The sequence below is a fragment of the Falco peregrinus genome, chromosome 4 (genome assembly GCF_023634155.1).
Source record: "Falco peregrinus isolate bFalPer1 chromosome 4, bFalPer1.pri, whole genome shotgun sequence".
Lineage (NCBI taxonomy): Eukaryota > Metazoa > Chordata > Aves > Falconiformes > Falconidae > Falco > Falco peregrinus.
Genome location: NC_073724.1, coordinates 30217754 through 30238030, shown reverse-complemented (window position 1 = coordinate 30238030; position 20277 = coordinate 30217754). Strand labels below are relative to the sequence as shown.

Here is a 20277-nt window from a genome sequence, read left to right as displayed (position 1 = left end):
GACCTAAACATAAAAAAAAACCAACAACCCACCACCAAAAAAACCCACCCCAATGAACAAACAAGAAACCCCCAACCAAACCCCTACCTTATTCATTTTGTAGAGAGAAGGGAAAGGCACTCCCTTGCAATTTTTCAAACTGCTATGGAAGTGCCACATTGGAAACTGAACCATTAAGGTGCAATTCTTGTAGGAAGATTATAGGAACAAGGATCTGCTCACAAAAACGGCAAGACCCAGCACTGCAGGTCTGATGCACACAAAACCTCTGCTGAAATCCACAAATTGCAAGTGAGAACTGGAGATAGAGGTAGAATTTTGCCATGGTGTTTATTTTCATATCACTGCCAATGTCTAGGGTCAATCCTAAAAATGGAAATCAATAAAGTATCTTTCACAGTTGTATAATACACATAAAAGATATTATCTTTTTGCACAGCATAGTTATACATGCAATATATTAATATATTGTATGAAAATACTCTACGCACCACCACTCACCGGGCTACAACAGATTAATCAAGAAAACATAACATTTTACATGTCATCAGGAAACGTGCACCAGATCCTGGACGTGAAGAGTACCAGATTAGAGGGCTGTCACGTCTGATGCCAGAAGTACCACACAAACTACATGAAGTTTCATCTCAAATCCAGAGATGTCAAACGTGCATGAACAAAGTGGCCCAGCTCTACTGCGTGGAGGACAGACTCGTATTGCATTAGGGACAGGTATTAACACTACCAAGATGAAGGACAGGTGGTGACTTCTCAGCGTTCCAAATGAGCAGATTACCTTCCAGCCCAGTTTTATGCCTTGAATAAAGTCTAAGCAGAAACTGATTCCACTGTGTGAATAAGGCCTCGTCTACTAAAAATAAACCAATTTAAAGGAGTTTCTTAAAAATTTTACTCAACTTCTACCCCTTTGTGGAAACCTCCATTTCAGATAGCGCACGTAAAACTGTAACTGACAAGTAAAGTGCGAAAGAGTTCGGTGTCGTTTCCTCAACCAGTTAAGGCAGTCTAAATCTGCAAATCATCTCACCTCAATCAGAAGATCTCCTCAAAGTCCTGGTTCTTGAAAGAAGACTTAAAGAATCTTTCCAGATGAAGCTGTACCCGAATAGTAGATCCATGGTGCAAGAAACACTTCAAACACATGTATGTAGTCAAGGAACTAAATGCTAGTTTTATTTGTAAAATACTTTATTCCTAACAGCAAAATACTGTAATTTGTTTTTATAAAAGTTAGCAAAAACTGATAGTTGAAACAGAAACAGAAAACTATTTCTACTTTTATTCAATTATTGAATTCTCTTCTCAATATGGAAGCTATAGGTACGCACCACACTAAGATACTTCAGTGCCAGACAGGTCATTCAATAAATATATCATTCTTACCATTAAAATCTGTGAAGGACAGTGAAAAAGTTTCATAAAACTACTGAAAAAATATAAGCATTTTTGGCTTTCTCTGAGGTTTGGAACTAGTAATATCTGCACACAACAAAGTTCTTGACATTTACAAGAATGATTGTATAGAACAGTAACAGCAGAACTTTTTAGTAGCAAACCAGAACAACCAGATCTGCAGTACACTTTAGTTTAAAAAAAATAATAATCAGAAATTCAGCCTGTTTCTTAAATTCTACCAAAGACTTCTGCAAGGAGGTGGTAAGTGAAACTTAATAATGCCATTGCATATCCTAACTTGCAATAAGAAAGCTGATCGTATACCGTATATAATAAACACTGTCTGTTTGTTATGAAAAATGTGAGAACAAGTAGCTTCACTATTTTATCCTATTGCTAACAAAAACCCCCAAACCAGGAAACCTTTGCCTTGGAGGACAGATTGAGTTAAACCTTGTTCTGCTATGTACAGAGACCTAATTTTGGAAGCCACAGTTGCATCAGCTTTCTGAGGTGAGATCGGTTTCCTGTGTCAGCCTTTCAAGAAACTTCTTTCTGTGAAAAAGCCGGACATCTGAGACTGTGCTCAGACATAATACAAGGCAAGTTCATGCACCAGTCAGCCAATACATAAACTGTGAGGACTGGGTAACTGATGCTGGAAAAACAAGTAACAGAAAGGCATGTAACCAATACTTCCTCTTTTGAAAACGGGCAGAACAAGAAAACCCAAAACCAAAAAAAAAACCCAAAACAAAGAACCCATCCAACAAAAAAAAAAAAAGCTATTAACTTCTGCAGTTACTGCTGGTGAATTTCAACTTACAAATGAAACTGAGGGGGATGTGAAATTGAATATATATAGTAATTAATCTTAACGAGTTCAACATCCATGTAATTTTATTTGGGTTTGGGTTGGGTTTTTTTTAATATATAATTCAGTGCACTATTGTGTGCTATTTGTGTGGACAGACAGGAAACGCAGGGGCATGAATATTTGACAATAACTTCTTCCTCCAAGTGACAGAGAAGCCAACAAGGAGCTTTGCTGGACCTCATACTCACCTACAAGGGGCTTGTTCACAATGTGAAGGTCAAAAGCAGCCTTAGCCACAGTGACCATCAGATAGTAGAGTTCAGGATCCCAAGGGGAGGGAGGAGGGCAAAAACAGGCTCACAATCCTGGACTTCAGGAGAGCAGGCTTTGGTCTCCTCAAAGATCTTTTTAGAAGAGTCCTATGGGATTAGGGCCCTGGAGAGAAGACAGACCCAAGAAAGAAATCCAAAGATCACCTCCTCCTCCAAGCTCCAGAGAGATCCACCTCAACAAACAAGAATTAAGGCAAAAATGCCACGAGGCCTGTGTGGATGAAAAAGGAGGTTCTGGACAAACTCAAAGGAACCATACAAAGGGTGGAAGAAAAAACAAATAACCTGGGAGGAATGCAGTGACACTGAGCATTCAGGGATGAAGTTACGAAAGCTAAAGTCCAATTGCAATTGAATGTGGCCAGGAATGTCAAAGACAACAAGGGCTTCTATAAGTACCTAGAAGACAAATGGAAGGCCAGGGAAAATGTGGGCCTGCTGCTGAATGAGACTGAGGACCTGATGACATAAGACACAAAAAACGCTGAGGCACTTTTCAGCTGCTTTGCCTCAGCCTTCACTAACACAACTGGCCTTCAGAAATCCTAGGTCCCAGAGACGAGGGGGAAAGGCCGGAGCAAGGAAGGTATACTGGGTGAAAGAGAAGCTGGTCAGGGAACACTTAGGCAAACTGGACATACATAAGGTCTGAGGTGCACCTATGAGGGCTGAGGGAGCTGGCTGATGTCATTGCGTAGCCACTCTTGATAATCTTTGATTGATCATGGTGAATGGGAGAGGTGCCCAAAGACTGGGTGAAAGCAGATGTTACGAAGAATGGCAAGGAGGAGGACCCAGGGAACTACAGGCCAGTCAGCCTCACCTCTGTTCCTGGGGAGGTGATGCAGCAGTTATCCTGGAAAGCATTTCAGGCAGATGAAGGACAAGAAAATCATCTGTAGTAGTCTGACGATAGCCAGTATGGCTTCAGCCAGGAAGGTCATGTTTGTCCAACTTGATAAACTTCTATGATAAAATGACTAGCCTGGTAGATACAGAGAACAGTGGACTTGAGGAAGTCCTTCAGTGCTCTTTTCCATAAGTCCTCACAGACAAGCTGCTAATGTACAGGCTGAATGAACAGGCAAGTGAGGTGGACTGGAAACTGGCTGAATGGCCAGGCCCAGAAGGTGATGATCAGCAGCACAAAGTCTAGTTGGAGGCCAGTGACTAGCAGAGTATGCCAGGGGTCAGTACTGGGTCTAGTCCTGTTCAACATCCTCATTAACGATTTGGATGTTGGGAAAGAGTATACCCTGGAATGTCCTAGTGGACACTAAGTTGAACAGGAGCCAGCAACGAGCCCTTGCCACAAAAGGTGGCTAATAGTACCCTGGGCTGCATCAGGCAAAGTATTGCCAGCAGGTCGAGGGAGGTGATCCTTCTCCTCTCCTCAACACTCCTGAGGCCACCCCTGGAATGCTGGCTCCAGCTCTGGGCTCCCCAGTACAACAAAGACATGGACATACTAGTCAAGAGTCCAGCAAACGGCCATGAAAGGTGCCGAAGGGCTGGGAGCATCTCCCCTACGGAGAAAGGCTGAAAGAGCTGGAACTATTCAGGCTAGAGAAGAGAAGGCTCAAGGGGACCTCACCAGTGTATACAGATACCTGAGGGGAAGTTGCAAAGAGGACAGAGCCCAAAGGACAGAACCATGCTCTTCTGTGGTGCCCAGTGACAGGACCAGAGGCAATGGCCACAAACTGAAACACAGAAGGCTCCATCTGAACATCAAGAAACAGGTTTTTACTGTGACAGTGACTCCACATGCTGCCTAGGAAGGTTGTGGAGTCTTCATCCTTGGAGATACTCAAAAGCTGTCTGAACATGGTGGTGGTGGACAACTGGCTCTAGGTGGCCCTGTTTGTGCAAGGGGAGCGATCAGATGGCCTCCAGAGGTCCCTTCCAACCTCAACTACTCTGAATAATTGCTGCACATCTTTCACGACAGAAAGTTAAAGGCAGGATGACAAGTCTCTAGAACCCAGACAGCAAAGCAAATGTGCCTAGCCTTGATTAGGAGCTTGCGAAGGTGTACCTCTGACACTGGCCTCTCTGACTGCATACCAACAGTATGGCACACGTCCGCATTTGTAACTGAAGGACCAATGACTTGAAGCTGATTGGAATTACTATTTCTCAAATCTGAATCAGGGTCCAAATCCTCTAATGAAAGCTGCAGCACATTTGCCTCTTGTAGACATCCACATCAGTGGATGAGACATCTGCCATGGAACAGCAGACCAAGCCCCTGAAGAAGTATTTTCTTTTACTTTTCACCAAGAAAAATAAGAACCAACCATTGGGCTGCTTATTCTGGATGCTTTTTTTGTAGAGCTATAATATCAGAGCAAAGAAAACATGATCAACTGTACTTACATTGTTGTTTGCCTCTTTCCTTACCCTACAACAAAGACTGCTATAGGAGGCAAAAAAAGAGAGATATAAGAAGTTAGCTAGATGCAATTCTTTTTTCCTTTCTGCATTAGATATTTTTGTTTAAAATATCCAATTGTCAAAGCAAATTTCATTCCTCACACAGAATGAGATGATTTCGCTGGCTATGAGTCTTCCTCCAAGGAGGACCATTCTTTCCTCTCCGTATTTCTATCTGCTTCTGCTGACAATGCACAGTGCATCTTTGAAAGATTAATCTGATTAGAAGAGTCAATGAATCATGAGAAGAAGGTGCTTTTAGAGGAGAGGACATTGCAAATGCTACAGGGAACAGTGGAAGTAATTTCTGAGGAGCACAAATGCTACTTATACAAGGAGTTAGGGTTCCCAAGTCTTCTGCTAACTTTGGCCTCATAAAATAATACTATTTAGTACTGCTGACAACTCAGTATAATAGGACAATTCAATGTAATAGGCTTCTACATGGGATTTATAAAAACCTGCTACATTAAGATTTGAGACAGATGTTGGAGAGCTTCAGTCTTCAAGATTGATAGTGTCACTTTCAAATGGCTTTATTACTGAAGTGGGACTCTGTGGAGGACTCTCTGCACTCGATGGTGGCACTGCCAAGACTTTCTGGTGGTTTCCAACTGCAGCCTTTTTATGGTCATGTCTGAGACTGCGGATTGTGCTGTTCATGGCAGCCACACATGCCTTCCAATCATATCCAGTTTCCTTTAGATCAAAGGATGGGTAAGTCTCTTGAAGAAAGTCTAAAAATAAACAAGTATATAACAGCGAGTTATCAGTTATTTATGCAAGTTACACACTCTTTTTGGATGTAATTAAGCCAAAACAAGTGCATGCTACCAAAACAGGACAGCAAGGCATATTACAAGGCTTGAAGAGTAAAGCCAGAGGGCAGATACTTTTTCACCCTCTTTCTCTTTAATTTGAAAATGAGTAACAAAATGTCTAAGCATAAAAATTAAATATGCAAAGAAAGCATGTAACCATGTACATCGGCTTGATCCCTTGAAGTGCTGAGTAACTTCAGCTTCTAATGTGGTCAACCAGAGCAAAGAAATCTCGGGCTCCATTTCAGAATGACCAGTATTTGGCAGGACCAAGCCCTCCTTCAAAATCTCTGACAATTATATTAATTACAATGAAACACAGCAATTCAACAGCTGTAGAGGACCAACAGTGACAGAAAAACTGCAAAAGCTTATACCTTACCATACTGCAACAAAACCAGTAAACCAATAGTTGAGTTCAGTAACAACTGGATAAATAAAGGTAAGACTAAAGCACCTTTCTCCCCTTGAACAAGTAAAATGAGTAGTTTTAAAAACAGTTGGTTGGGTTTTTTTAATTATTAAGGAGTGATTGTCCTTCTGAGCTTAGCTGAATTACATGTATCTCTAAGCAAGTCTGTAGAAGTTTTAAATACACACCAAAAAGGAATTCTCAGCTGTAATTTAAAATCGAAGGCAATACTATTTGTACTTCTCTGATTAACATCTAGATTTACCTTAGCAGAATGAAAGGTATAGCTGTTGATATTACGTCAGGTTTGTTCTTCCATTGCTAAGTAAAAAAATCTAATACAGTATCATTGTTCATGGTCGGTATTTTACCTTGTAGCTCCAAACCTGGACACCTATTTTGCCAGAAAAGCGTGGGTCTGAAGGAAGAACTTGTGCTTTTGCAGTTTACTCCGCTCCAGGGGGTTCAAGGCAGGGAGCGAGTGCAACTTAGGTTCTTTTATTCCCTGGATGCTCCTGTAATAAAACTGGGCTGACAAAGGATATACAATCTGGTGGCTGAAACAGCAGCTAGGCTCTCTTCCCCTGTATCCCTGACAGCAGATTCAAGAAAACGCTTGGCCTCAGAGCTACAGCAGAGAACAGGAATTCCTACTACCTAGGCCTACAGAGCCTTTGCACATAGCCCAGGAGACAGCTCTAAATTATGCCTTTTCTTTCACAGAAATTGACCAACTGTCGGGACTATAGTAGGGCTATGGGGGCCCCTTCCTGCTTTGCAGGATTACATTCAGGGTGCTGATGCTGCCATCCAAGCAGACTATGTTATAATGGTAAAGAAAACAGGGCCAGGGATTGCCCTCTGGCCCCAGAGTCAACTGACACGGCCTATAGCTGTAACCACAACCGAGAGGACTTTGCCTCTCATCTGCTCTGGAGCCTATGTGGTGTTCCTGCAGCCTTAAGACACACTTAATACATCTTTTGAACACTTGAGCTCAAAATGTCATGAAACAGAACGTGTACCATGTGAGCATGTGGAGACGCTTAAGCATGGCAAAGCTTACCAGCCTAGTGGGGAAGGAGTACATACCGTTTGGGAAAGCCCACTCTTACGTACCATCTTGCCGTATTGGGAATGGTTTTTGGCATGGTGTGTCCCCCTCAAGCCATGCCCAGACATCACCCTGGAGTGCAAGTCCCAGCTCCATTTTATCTAGCACTCCTGCTGTATCCTCAGAGGCAACACTGCCACACCTGCAGAGCTGTTAGGCTGTGCTGTCCAGATCTTAACCACCCTTCCAACCGCCCTATACTCCAGACATGCAGGAGAAGCAGTTTCAAGATTTGTTAGGAAATGCACATTGCAAACAAGTGTGATGAATCAAAGAATATCTCAAGGTGGAAGGGACCATAAGGATCATTGAATCCAACTCCCTGCTCCTCACAGGACCACCTAGAACTAAATCATATGACTAAGATGTCCTGGTTTCAGCTGGGGTAAAGTTAATTTTCTTCTCAGTAGCTGGTACAACGTTGCGTTTTGAATTTAGTATGAGAATAATGTTGGTAACACACTGATGATTTTAGTTGTTGCTAGGTAATGCTTACACTAAGTCAAAGACTTCAGTTTCTCAGTCCCTGCCAGCCAGAGGGCTGGAGGGGCACAGGAAACTGGGAGGGGACACAGCTGGGACAGGTGACCTGAACTGGCCAGAGGGATATTCCATACCACAGAACATCATGCTCGGTATATAAACCGAGGGATTGCCTGGGGCTCATAGCTGCTCAGGGACTGGCTGGGCTTGAGTCAGCAGGTGGTGAATAACTGTATCATGCATCACTTGTGGGTTTTGTTTTCCCTTTGGGTTTAATTCCCCTCTCCTTTACATTACAATTATATATTATTTTATATCAATTATTAAATTTTGATTATCTCAACCAACAAATTTTACCTTTTTTTCCGATTCTCCTCCCCATCCTGGTGGGTGGGTGTGGGGAGGGAGCATACGGCTGCATGGTACTTAGTTGCTGGCTGGGGTTAAACCACGACATGAGTGCTGTCCAGATGAGGGTAATAGTCACATATGCAACCCTACTAACCCAGTGAGCACCATCCCACAGTGATATGGTAAGGACATAGGAGGGAGTAAAATCCTACATCAAGCCAGTGGTGTTGGGAAATGTTGAAGGCACTCCTCTATGACACTGTATGCAGCCTGGGATCCAGCCCAGTAAATAATATCCCACAAGCTAAACTTCACAATTCCTGGCAAAGTATTTTCTCTTCAGGTTTCTCATAGAAAAAAAGAACTTTTACAATGAAAATACAACAAGAACATGGAAAATTAAAGAAAAGGTGGAAAGATTACCATACAGCACAATCAAATCTTTTCAAATATGTTGAACTCTCTAAGATACTGTAATAGCCATGGAGCAAATGGGCATGAAAAACATGGCAAGCTTTCCCCCAACATCACTGTTCTGATCATGCTTAAATCTTACCAAACAATGCCAACTTTTCTTCCGTATGATGAACCATACACCTTTTCTACCTAAAACCTGCTTCCCATCCCTCCTCACTTGCTACATAACTGTTATGCTAATTCTACTGTCACAGCTCTGCTTGCCTTATCTAGTCTTGCAGGAGGGACCAAATGAGATTGACAGAAGATTCCCTCTCAGGAAGGAGCATGGATCAGTGTTCAGAAGTCTTAATGCTGAAGTGAGAACAACAAAGAAGGCATAACATCTGCTACAACTCCAAACATAACATACCCTCTCTCTGCTTCTGGAATAGCACTTCCAAATAGAATAAATACCACCAATTTCCTGAAGACATCCTGGATTCACTTAAGCTGAGCAAACTGCAAAACTGTCCATATTCATACAGTGGAATAGGCTGTTACACATTATTTGAGAAGACGCACTTCAGTAAAGATTCGTTATTCTAATAGCTCAAACTGGTCTAGTTCAAAACGCTGCTGCAGCAGTCCTTATCCCACCCATAGTTACTAAACAACTAAATAATTTGCTGAGACCTTTTGTCTGGTGATATCCAGTCTGTACCTCTCATTTCCATTGATGCCTGCAGTCTCTCATGTTCCCACATTCAATGCTGCAAACAACTTGACTTTAGAATGAATTTACGGAGAAGACAGATAGTGGCAGGCTGCTACTACATCCCCTTGGAGCCTTCTCTTTTCCAGGCTAAATAAGCCCAGTTTCCTCGCTGGGCAGGTGCTCTAGTTCTCTGTCCCTTCAGGTGGCCCTCCAGCTTTATCAATACCTCTTTTCTTGTACTAAGGGACTCAAAATTGGATGCAGTGATCCAAATGCAAACTCACGAGTGTTAAACAGGGAGAGAATTCTTTCCCTTCATCTGCTCGCTGTGCACCTGTTAATACAGTTCCAATTTGCTGTCAAATGCAAACCTGATGAGCATGCTCCATTATCTCCAAGTCATCGATAAGGGCATTAAACATGCCAGATACCAGGGCAGACACCTGCAGTACCCCATGTGTCAGACACCCAAGCAGAGCATGGCCCACTACCCTCTGAGCACAAACAGCCATCTAGTCCTTTAACATTGTCCACCCATCCAAACCATAACATCCTAATGTGAATACCAAATATTGCCAGAGACAGTGTTGAAAAACCTTGCTAAAAAAAAAAAAAAAAGTGAAGTGACAGCCACTGCTCTCCCCTAGTCCACAAATCCAGTCATTTTAACACAAGGCAATCATGTGGGTCAAACATGATTTACCCTAGGTAAAAACATGTTGACTGTTCCCAACCACCACCACACCATCACCATCCAGAGGCCTGAGAGATCTTCATGGTGAAGGCTGAGGTAGAGGAGGCACTGAGCATTTCAGCCTAACCTGATTCTGCTGTCACTAAGGTACTTAACCCATTCAGCAACAGGCCCGCACTCTCCTTGCTCAATCTTTTATGATTAACGTAAAGGTAGAAGCTCTTCTTGCTGCCCTAGACATTCCTTGCAAGTCTCAACCTAGCTGTGCTATGACTTTCCTGACACTGTTCCAACACATCCAGGCAAAGCTGCTGTCCTGGCTTCTGCTGGGATACAGTCCAGTTGCTTCCTAGTAGCTGGTGTAGTGCTGTGTTTCGGATTTAGGATGAGAATAATGTCGGTAACTCCCTGGTGTTTTAGTTAGTGTAAACACTGCTTAGAAACAGGTCAAGACTTTTCAGTTTTTCACATCAACTCACCGCACCAGCGAGTAGGCTGGAGGGCACAAGAAGCTGGGAGGAGACACAGCCAGGACAACTGACTCAAACTGGCCAAAGGGATATTCCATACCATATGACATCATGCTGAGTATATAAACTAGGAGGAAAGCTGACTGGAGGCTGCTGCTTGGGAACTGACTGGGCATCAGTTGGCAGACAGTAAGCAACTGCATTGTGCATCACTTGTTTTGCATTTTCTAATTCTTTTATCATTACTATTATTTTCCTTTCTGTTTCTGTCCTATTAAACTGTCTTTATCACAACCCACAAACTTAACTCCCTGCCCTGCTCCCTTCCCCCCCCCGCCCCAATTCTCTCCCCGATGTCACTACAGGATGGGGAGCGAGCAAGTGCTGTGTGGTGTTCAGCTACCTACCAGGTCAAACCGCTTCAGTTGCTAAATTCTGCTTCATAAGCCGTTCTTGCTTCCAATCTCTACATAATGCTGGAGCTCAGTTATGGATTCCCTGCTTAGCCAAACTTCTCTCCCAACTCTACCAGTTCTCCTCAGTGTCAGGATGGACCTTCTCATGCTTGCAGAATGCTGTCCTTAAAGACCAGCCACTTCCATGAGCTTCTCTTCTCTTCAGAGCTCTCTCTCGCAAGCTCCCATCTATGAGTTTCCTCATCTGCTCTCCTAAGCTACTGTACTCTCAGACCTTTTCAACTCTAGTCAGGATCTTGAAGTCCATTATTTCAGTCTCTACAAGCGATATTGCCACTGATTATCACACCCTAACCCTTTTTGTGAAGGGTGCCACAACCTGCTGTGCATTACCTCTGGCTGACCTACCCAGCCTCTGTATCGAGAAATTATCTCAGACATCCTCTGGGACTGCTTCCACCTTCCACTGCATTGCCCTTTCAAGCAGATGCCATAGAGACTCTTATTTCCTCATATGAAACAGGTTTGTGATCTGGAGACTTCCTTGAGTTGCTTAAATATAATTTCATCTACTTTCTCTCAGCTTGTTCCACTGCTTGCATTAATACCCGGTCAGAACAGTTTCACAGACTTATTTCTTAAGCTTCGTCGTTTGTTGATAGGATAGAACTTTTATCACTCTTGTTAATTTCCACGCATTACCATCTGAACAGAGATTTTCTTACTTACCTCTGAGAGCATTAATTCTGTTGCAGTCCAGTGGGCTCATGCCACGCTCAAGATTGCCATATACATTGCTTTTTACCAGCACATCTTCCGTGAACATATGGCGAATTAGGTAGCGAGCCGACAACTCTGGCCGAGACTTCCCCTTAGCTATATAAATGACTGAGAATGGCAACTGAACGTTGCGCCACGGACTCCCAATGAGTTCTAAAAATGACATCAGAAAGAGAGAGATTTTATTTATCCAATACCAGCCATGCTTCAAAGTGGCTGTATCACACTAAAAGTAGGACACAAGAAGTTCTCCCTGAAACTACTGTACTTGCTTGGAAAGACCAGAGCAAACCCATAACCCTACAGCTAATACTAAAATGCAACATATTGCAGACAAATGTCCCAAGTAGCCAAAAAACCCTGTTTTACAACAATGTAACAGCACTTCTGATGGGCTTTCAACAGTGCTAGCAACCTAAGCTGCATTATTAAGGATTGCTAAATTGTTTCCATCCCAGGTGAAAAGATGCTGCTATTCCAGTTACTTATGTAAATAAAAATTGTGCTGTTTTAACAGTGCTTAAATTTTGTAAGTGGAAACTAAAAAACATTCACTCTGTTTTCCAACTACTTCAACCTGACTCCACTGCAAACATTAAAATAAAAAATACCAAAATTAGTAAATTGGGAGGTCTGTTGGATCAGACTAACAAATCCTGGATACAGGAACAGATCTGATTGAACCCCAATGTGATTCTAATCAAATAATTTATTTCCAAGGGCAACTAACCTCAGCTCATTTTCTTTGAAGTTCTATAGAGGCATCACATGCTGTACATGGAATTTTTTCCAATGCATTTGTATACTGTGCATTTTTATTAAAAAAAGGTATAAAGGCTGCTTTAAGATTTTTATTGCCCTAAATCGTCAGTTTTACAGAAAGGTGTGCTTTTCTGAAATTGCAGTACCATTCAATTTCTATTCTGAGCTGGCTTACTCCACTAAGGTAGAATATCTACCAAATTAAAAAAAAAAAAACCAAACAGAACTGCAGGGCAACTGTGAAACAGTATTTGAAAAATAATTATTCAGAGAAACTGTACAGAATCTTAGAGCAGAACATTCCGGCTTTACAGTGGATATGCATTATGGGACATTGCTAGATGCAAACACACGTTCTGTTAGCCAGATAATGTTCTCGTTTGCTCCCATGAAGAGTTACTATATACACACACATCAAGTGACTGCCTTAAGAGGAAGGGTCACATAGTTCAGCAAATCCCTTTACTACACAATTTCACCTACAGTAGCACCTTCTGCCTCTCCTTGACCATTTAAAGTGTAATACACATATCCAGAAGATGAAAATTTCTTAGTTTACCCATAGGTTCAAAAGACTGTGGTTTCTTGCCCGAAAATGCGTAGGAAGTTTCTGGGAACTTATCAAATCCTGAATTCTGCCATGTGTCAGTCATGGAGCTGGTCATTTTTTGAGAACTGCCTTCACTATCTTCATTATAATTTAAATCTGCACAATGAGATGTATCTGGAGCATCAGCCACTTTCTCTTTCTCTTCAGCTGTCTCCTGAAACATTAAATGAGATTAGCACATGCACTGGGAGAAACCTATCAGCTTTCTAATTAGCATTCCAGTTAATTTCCCATTTAGTATAAATTAAGATTCCAGATATTTACAATATAGTTACTCCTGAATTTCAATCACGAAAACCACAGGTGAAACAGATACTAAATATTCACAGATCTGCACAAATCTTTTTAGAAGCAGAGGTAAATGGAGCTACAGGTGCTTTGGGAGTGATGTTTCAGTCAATATAAAGTCGAAATACATGGCTGGATATATCTGAAGGGAAGCCTGTGAAAACAGTGCTAGCAGCTACATGTTTAAGCTTGCAATCAAAATTGACACGACTTCTGTGCAACATTTGCAGTGCTTTCCTTTTAGTACCCTATGCTTATACATCTCTTAACTGAATGCTGGACACAGAAGCAGGAAGAGGCAGAGCAAAATAAAGGACTGTGCTTCCAGTATTCCCCATATGGCACTAGTGCTGCAGTCAGCAGGCCTACACTGAGCAACGGGAAGACAGAACCCAAGGTATTTCCAATTAAAGCACTCATATTATGAGCAGTTCAAATAATTAATTTGGGAAAGAAGCATAAACTTTGTACTTAATGAATTATCACCTTGAGACAACTTACCGGGTTTGGTTTTGTTCCAGAGCGTAAATAGCGGATCATAGCATTGACATGTGTGATACAGGTTTTCCAGTGTCTTCCATTCTCTCTCAAATCATACCTTGGAAAGCTAATTGCAAGAAATTCTGTGTATAAAACAGAAATTTTTTAGGCTTTCTGAGAAAAAGTGGTAGTTAGAAGTATTCTAATTTAGGAAGAGAGGCCTAAATCCATTACCGTTCTCCATTTAGAACCTTCAGATTTGCAGCTTTAATTAAAAGAGACAGTAAACAGGTTTCGAAGCTAAGCAGTGCTACAATTTAAGTTGTGCAGTGACACTTTTTTGAGGTGCTATGAACAATGCTTTTATTATTAAGCATTTTCTGGTAGAATTAGGGGAAGGGTGTGATTTATCATACTAACTTTAACAAAAACAAAATCAAACCCCACAAACCCAACAGAAACCCCACAAAAAACTGAGACACAGTAATGCTGATGCTGCAACTACTTCACATGGCTTAAATAATCTCTGGCCTTTTAAACAGGAAGAAGGAGATGTGTAAGTTCACACATATGTGCCATGGGATCTGTAAATGGCATTGACATTTTAAAAAAAATGCTTTCCCCATTTCACCATTTCTCAAACAAACAAGAAAAGTGAACTTAAGAGAAAGAGAAGACTATGTAAGAAACAGGAGTTAATGTTCATTCCAAGTAAACCATGGCCATAAAAAAAAAACACCAAACAACAACTCACAAACAAATCAAACTGAACCAAACAACAGCAACCAAAAAAACCACAAAACCCATGCCACACACAAATACAAAGTAAGTTCTAATGAAAAATTTAGAAACAGTCAGCATGACCGATGAACATGAAGTACACAAAACTAGAAGAAATCAGAATTGTTTTATTCACATTGAAGAAAAATGAACACAGAGTTACAAAGCAGGGATTTCAAAACAAAAAGACACGGCAGAGCAGAGCACATACACTACCGCATTTATCAGTTCACCAGCTGCTAGACAATGATTGGCAGAAACATACAGAAAAGGACTCCTTTTAAGTTAAAAACTTTGTTAAGTATTAAAGAAGTAAATCTGTGCATTTTGAAAGGTTGCATACCTCTTATTGCAGCAATTTTGTTTGGATCCAGTGTTCTGCGCCCTTGTGCACTTACTCCCATAACGCTACGCACTAACGTTTCCTTGGGGAACATGACATTAACTAAGTAGCGTGCTGCATACTTTGGTTTACTCTTTTGCCGAGCCTTCATCAAATAGTTCCCAGGAATTGTAACATTTCTTGTTGGGTCACCAACAAACTCTTTTGTAAAACAAAAACATTTAAAGAAAAATAAGTAAAAAAAGCCAAGCAAGTTGCTAAAAAATTTGTTTCCAAATTCTTTCTCTTGACCTCTATGGTACTCTTGGTATGTGTTCTCTACTACAGCTAATTCTACTATGCATTACTTATTTTTGCTCTCACAAAAGCAGCTTTAAATTGGTAACAGAAATATCTTTTTGTTTCATGTTAACTACCAACATAACTAACTGAAATAGGAACACCCAAGAAAAGACATTAGACCTGCAAGAATATAAATGTTCGCACTGGCCTATTTTACACACATGCAGATACCATTTATGTTTTCAAGACAATGACCCATGAAGAACAGTATATTCACACATAGTACTGGTAACTTACACACTTTTTACAGATTCATAGGTATGTATTTAAGTATTTCACCTACTATTTGCACAGCATTTCAGCTGTATGAACTTATTTTTTAGACCAAATGCAACCAAACCCTCATAGCTAAGCCTTCCACATAACTCAGGACATTAATACTTTAGAAAGTAATGCATTATTTTTTAAAACATGGTGCCATTTTATCTGTGCTTGCGTATTATAATGCAATGATCTATGGAGTTCTTAATTTTGTGTGGAATTAAGTATTTTGAAAGAAACCAAGTAACGGAGAATCTGAGAATACAAAGCATTTTTCACAGATAAAATCCTCCACAAGAAGGAAACAGGTATTTCCCTCACACAATCAGGTAAGTTGCCTTCTTAAATGCAACACATGTATACCAGCATAAGCCTCACTTAGCTTTACCGTAATCAGACTCTTTTGTCTTTTTAAACATATGCATAGCATGTATACCTTACCTGTGACATGTACACAGGTTAAAAATTGGTTACATCAAGTGTATCAAGAGAGAAAGAGGGCCTAGTCTTAAAAGAACCCAAAGCACTGTAAATCAAAAGGCCTGTGGTACTCTATACAGTTGCATACACACTGCAGATGTTTTCAAGTCATCCCTGTCATGTTAAACACTCCTATGACCTTTGTTTCAAGAGTTTGAAACAGTATTCCACTACAGAAACGCTTGTAAGGCAGCCAGTTAGTCTCCTTTATTTTTTGCTAAATAATGATAAAGAGATTTCTTTAGGCATATTTTTTATACTAGCAGCATTTTTTTAGCCTTCCTTTCCAAGTATTTATTACAAAGGAACTCACCAAAGCTAGGATTGATGCAGACTGAAGAAGACGGTAGTTCTTTACTAACATTCACACTCCCATGTGCATTTTTGTAGTTCACCACAGCAGCATTATTTCCCAATCTGGTCTCAGATGGTGCTGGCATTGATGATGATGCCACTGGTGAAGATGCAGTGGTGACAGTACTTTCCATGACGCTGGCTAGAAGATTTGGTTGCGGAGAAAGGTCAGGTATCCTGTTTGTTCCTGTGTATGATGAATGCAACGAACATGCAGAAACTATAGTGGGGAGTGGTGGGCTCTGCCTATGAACAGGCTGCTGTGATTCAAGCTGAAGACTCTGCTGAACATGTTTTACTGTGGAATCGACATGAACATGGCCATTTTGTAAAGCAACTTTTATGACTGGGCTATGCCTTCCCTGGCATGGTGAAGGAAGATGAACACTTGATTCGCCTTCCACGGATTTTTGTACTCTTATTTTTCCTTGGGGCAAATGACTGGAACTTCTGTACATAAATCCAACTGGTTTCTGCAAATGTGATTCAGAAAACAATGAAAAGGTTAAATTAGACATTGCTGCTTTTTTTTTTTTTTTTAAATTGCAAACCAGGAAGACTAGATTTTAGTCATTTTGCTGTTGGCAACAGAATCTTCATTGAAGTAGTCACTATCAATAAGCCAGTGCTATTACTTTTTAGCCTTCCCTCTACTTTCTTTTATTCTCACTTGTAGTTCCCACACTAAGAGCTTATCAGATCAGCTTCCACGTTTCTCAAGTTTTTTCCACCCAGGGTGTTGACACAATTGTTTTCTAAAAAGCCAGAGAAAGATATAATAAGAAAGGCAGCTTTGTCAAGGCTCTTTAAAAAAGCTCTCTAAAAAAAATAATAGGCAAAATAAAAATTTAAATTTGTCAGCCATTGACCCAATCTGCTGAATTCTCAAGGGATGTCTCCACTGCCATGATACCTTTCTTTTAAACAAGAAAAAAACCAATTTGCTCTCTCCTGACTGCATCTTCATTCTTTAGTTGCAAGCTGAAAACATTAAACATTCACATCTCGTCTACAACTGAAGATTCCAAAGAGACTAAGACAGATAAAACTGAGAGATGGGCTACACTTCCCACCACCTGGAGTACTTTTATTAAGAAACACATGCACCCTAAAGCATACATTCTGGTTCAAAAGACAAGTCACAGAGCAGGAGCTACCAAATGTAGCTGACGCATGGGTTTGGGTTGGGTTTTTTGTCTGTTTGCTTTGTTTTTCCTCTTTGTGTTTTATTTTGGTTGGGTTTTTGTTTGTTTGTTTACAGAAATCTGATTGTTTTCCACCTTTTTAAACTTCAAAAATCTGTGACCTGAAGAAAGGCTTATGTGCCTGAAAGCTTGTCCTTTTCTCCATCTATGGAAGCTGATCTGGTAAAAAAAAATAGTATCTTTACCACCACCCTTTCTTTATATACTTAGCCCATCACAGGTAACAACAATAATATAGCTATTAAAAAATATACATCATTCCTGATGGCTTTAAAGACAAAGTGCTAGCAGAACCTAAGGAAATGGTTGGCAGATTGTATTTGCTAAAATATAGTATCCTATCAATAACTGACAAGCACAAGAATGTCATTGTTTTTATCCATCCCTAGAGCAAACGACCTTACTGATGTCTTGAACACCTCTACCACATTAAAAGCTCCACGGTACTGTTCACAAAAAAAGGTCATAATGGATTTTACAACCTTCTTCGACAATCATCTGTTATGTTTCCCTTTCAAAGATCACTGTTAAAAGTACCAATATTCTGTCTCCTTAGTTAACACTGGATTGACCACACAGGAACAAAATGGGTAGTAGCATGTACTCAATATCAAACCTCCTTAAAAATTTTGAAAAAGAGGTAGTTTATTAAAAAAATACAATTCTATACTGTAATGGATGTGACAACACTGTAAAAATCAGTCTGTCAATTGAACCAGCCTGTGTGAGTGATGCATAAACTCTTTTCTAACTGCAAAAACCAGCTGGACAGTACCCCACATCTTGTAAAGCAGCAACACCAAGATACCCAAAGTTAAAGACATAACCTGCATAATTCAGTTTCTATTTGTGTTGGAATGAACAGAAATATCACAGCACCCTGACTGATGGGGGCCACTACCATTCTGTGACCACTGATCAATAACAACACAGGAGACTGAAACTGGAGTATAGTAAAAAATCCAGAATAATTTAATTGAAATGGATTTTAAGTCTACTAATTTTAATCTCAATGAAAGGAGAGGGTTTTTTATAAATAAGCATCAGAGGAAATGAGAGATTAAAGGAAAAATAAGTGTCTTGGGTCTTCAGTACTCACAGGTTTGAGCAACAGTGGCTTTACACGAGTATGCTCCATTTCTGAGACCTTCTGATGAAGCAGGTCAAATTTTTTATCCAATTTCTGAATGGCATCATACATGGCCTGACAACAAATGCAAGAGTGAAAACAGTATTGTTTCATAAGAACTTTCTCGATTGCTTCAGATTTAAATTGGGTTAACAGCAAAATTCCCTCCCTAAAAGTGGGTAAGATCTGTAGATAAATCTATACATTCTATAAGCATATTAAATATCAACTTAGATACAAAATGCAAATAACAATGGTAAATATCACAGTAAAAAGAATTCTCAGAGAGGCTTACTCTTGTGACTTTAATGCGGCTGGCACTTAAAGGCTGTTATTCCTGCTTCCAACAGATGTTTTATTCTTACCTATTTGGTCTGTTTTATTTTACATTGAAAAGCTACTGACAAGCTCTAAGGCAGGTTAGGTATTATGATGTACTATTTTAAGTCATAGTAAGTTTCCAAGTACACAGGTAAAAGGCTTATAGGCAGCCACTGAAATACCAATATCTCTATCACCAATGGGAAATATATTTAGAAAAATACTATTTGTAAAGTAAAAGTCCCAACTGGAATTGAATGTTGTCAGGACTGTCAAAACCAAGAAGGGCTTCTGTAACTACACAGGTGACAAAAGCAAGACCATGGAAAATGTAGGCCCACTGCTGAATGAGATGGGGGACACAGTAAAGGCTGAGGGATTCAACGCCACCTTTGCCTCAGTCTTTATTAGCAAGACTGGTGTTTCAGAATCCCAGGTCCCAGAGACCAGGGGAAAGGTTGGAGTAATGAATAATACACTGGGTGGAAAAGAGTCTGGTGAGGGAACACTTAAGCAAACTGGACAAGTGGCCTGATGGGCTGCTCCTACAAGTGCTGAGGGAGCTGGCTGATGTCATTGTGAGACCAGTCCTGATAACCTTTGATTAATCATGACGAATGGGAGAAGCGCCCAAAAGCTGGATGAAAGCAGATGTTATTCTCATCCTGAAGGAGGCCAAGAACAACCCAGGGAACTTCAGGCCAGTCAGCCTCAGCTCACCTCCATCCCTGAGAAGGTGATGAGGCAGCTATCCTGGAAACCACCTCCGCATACATGAATGACAAGAATACCACCAGGAGTAGTCACAGGATGACTTCACCAAGGGGAACTCATGACTGACCAACCTGGTAACTTTCTACAATTAATTGACTAGCCTGGTAGATGAGAGCAGAACAGTGGATATTGTCTACCTGCATTTGAGGAAGGCCTTTGACACTGTCTCCCATAAGACCCTCACAGACATGCTGCTCATGTACAGACTGGATGAGCAGTGAGGTGGATTGGAAACTGGATGAATGGCCAGACCCATAGCAGTGATCAGCAGCCCAAAGTCTAGATGAAGGCCAGTAACTAGTGGAGCACCCCAGGGGTCAATACTGGGTCCATTCCTGTTTAATATCTTCATTAATGATCTATATGATGGGCAGAGCATATCCTGAGCAAGTCTGCAGAAGACCAGCAGGAGTGGCTCATACACCAGAGGGTCATGCTGCCATCCAGAGGGACGTCAATAGACAGGAGAAATGGGCTGACAGGAACCTCATG

At 40.8% G+C, this 20277-nt stretch overlaps 1 protein-coding gene across 3 annotated transcripts in view; it reads right to left on the bottom strand.

The window, feature by feature from the left end:
* Nucleotides 1-1167: 1167 nt before the first annotated feature.
* The window catches only part of BEND2 (BEN domain containing 2), a 33695-nt gene continuing 14585 nt past the window's right edge, over nt 1168-20277 (bottom strand). For all 3 annotated transcript variants that reach the window (XM_055802092.1, XM_013294829.3, XM_055802094.1), the window contains exons 6-12: nt 18661-18765; nt 16316-16829; nt 14920-15120; nt 13818-13939; nt 12978-13182; nt 11606-11809; nt 1168-5738 (exon numbers count right to left, since the gene is read on the bottom strand). In XM_055802092.1, the coding sequence (XP_055658067.1) occupies nt 5500-5738; nt 11606-11809; nt 12978-13182; nt 13818-13939; nt 14920-15120; nt 16316-16829; nt 18661-18765 (1590 nt within the window). In that variant the 3' untranslated portion in view covers nt 1168-5499. The remainder of the gene's footprint in view (nt 5739-11605; nt 11810-12977; nt 13183-13817; nt 13940-14919; nt 15121-16315; nt 16830-18660; nt 18766-20277) is intronic.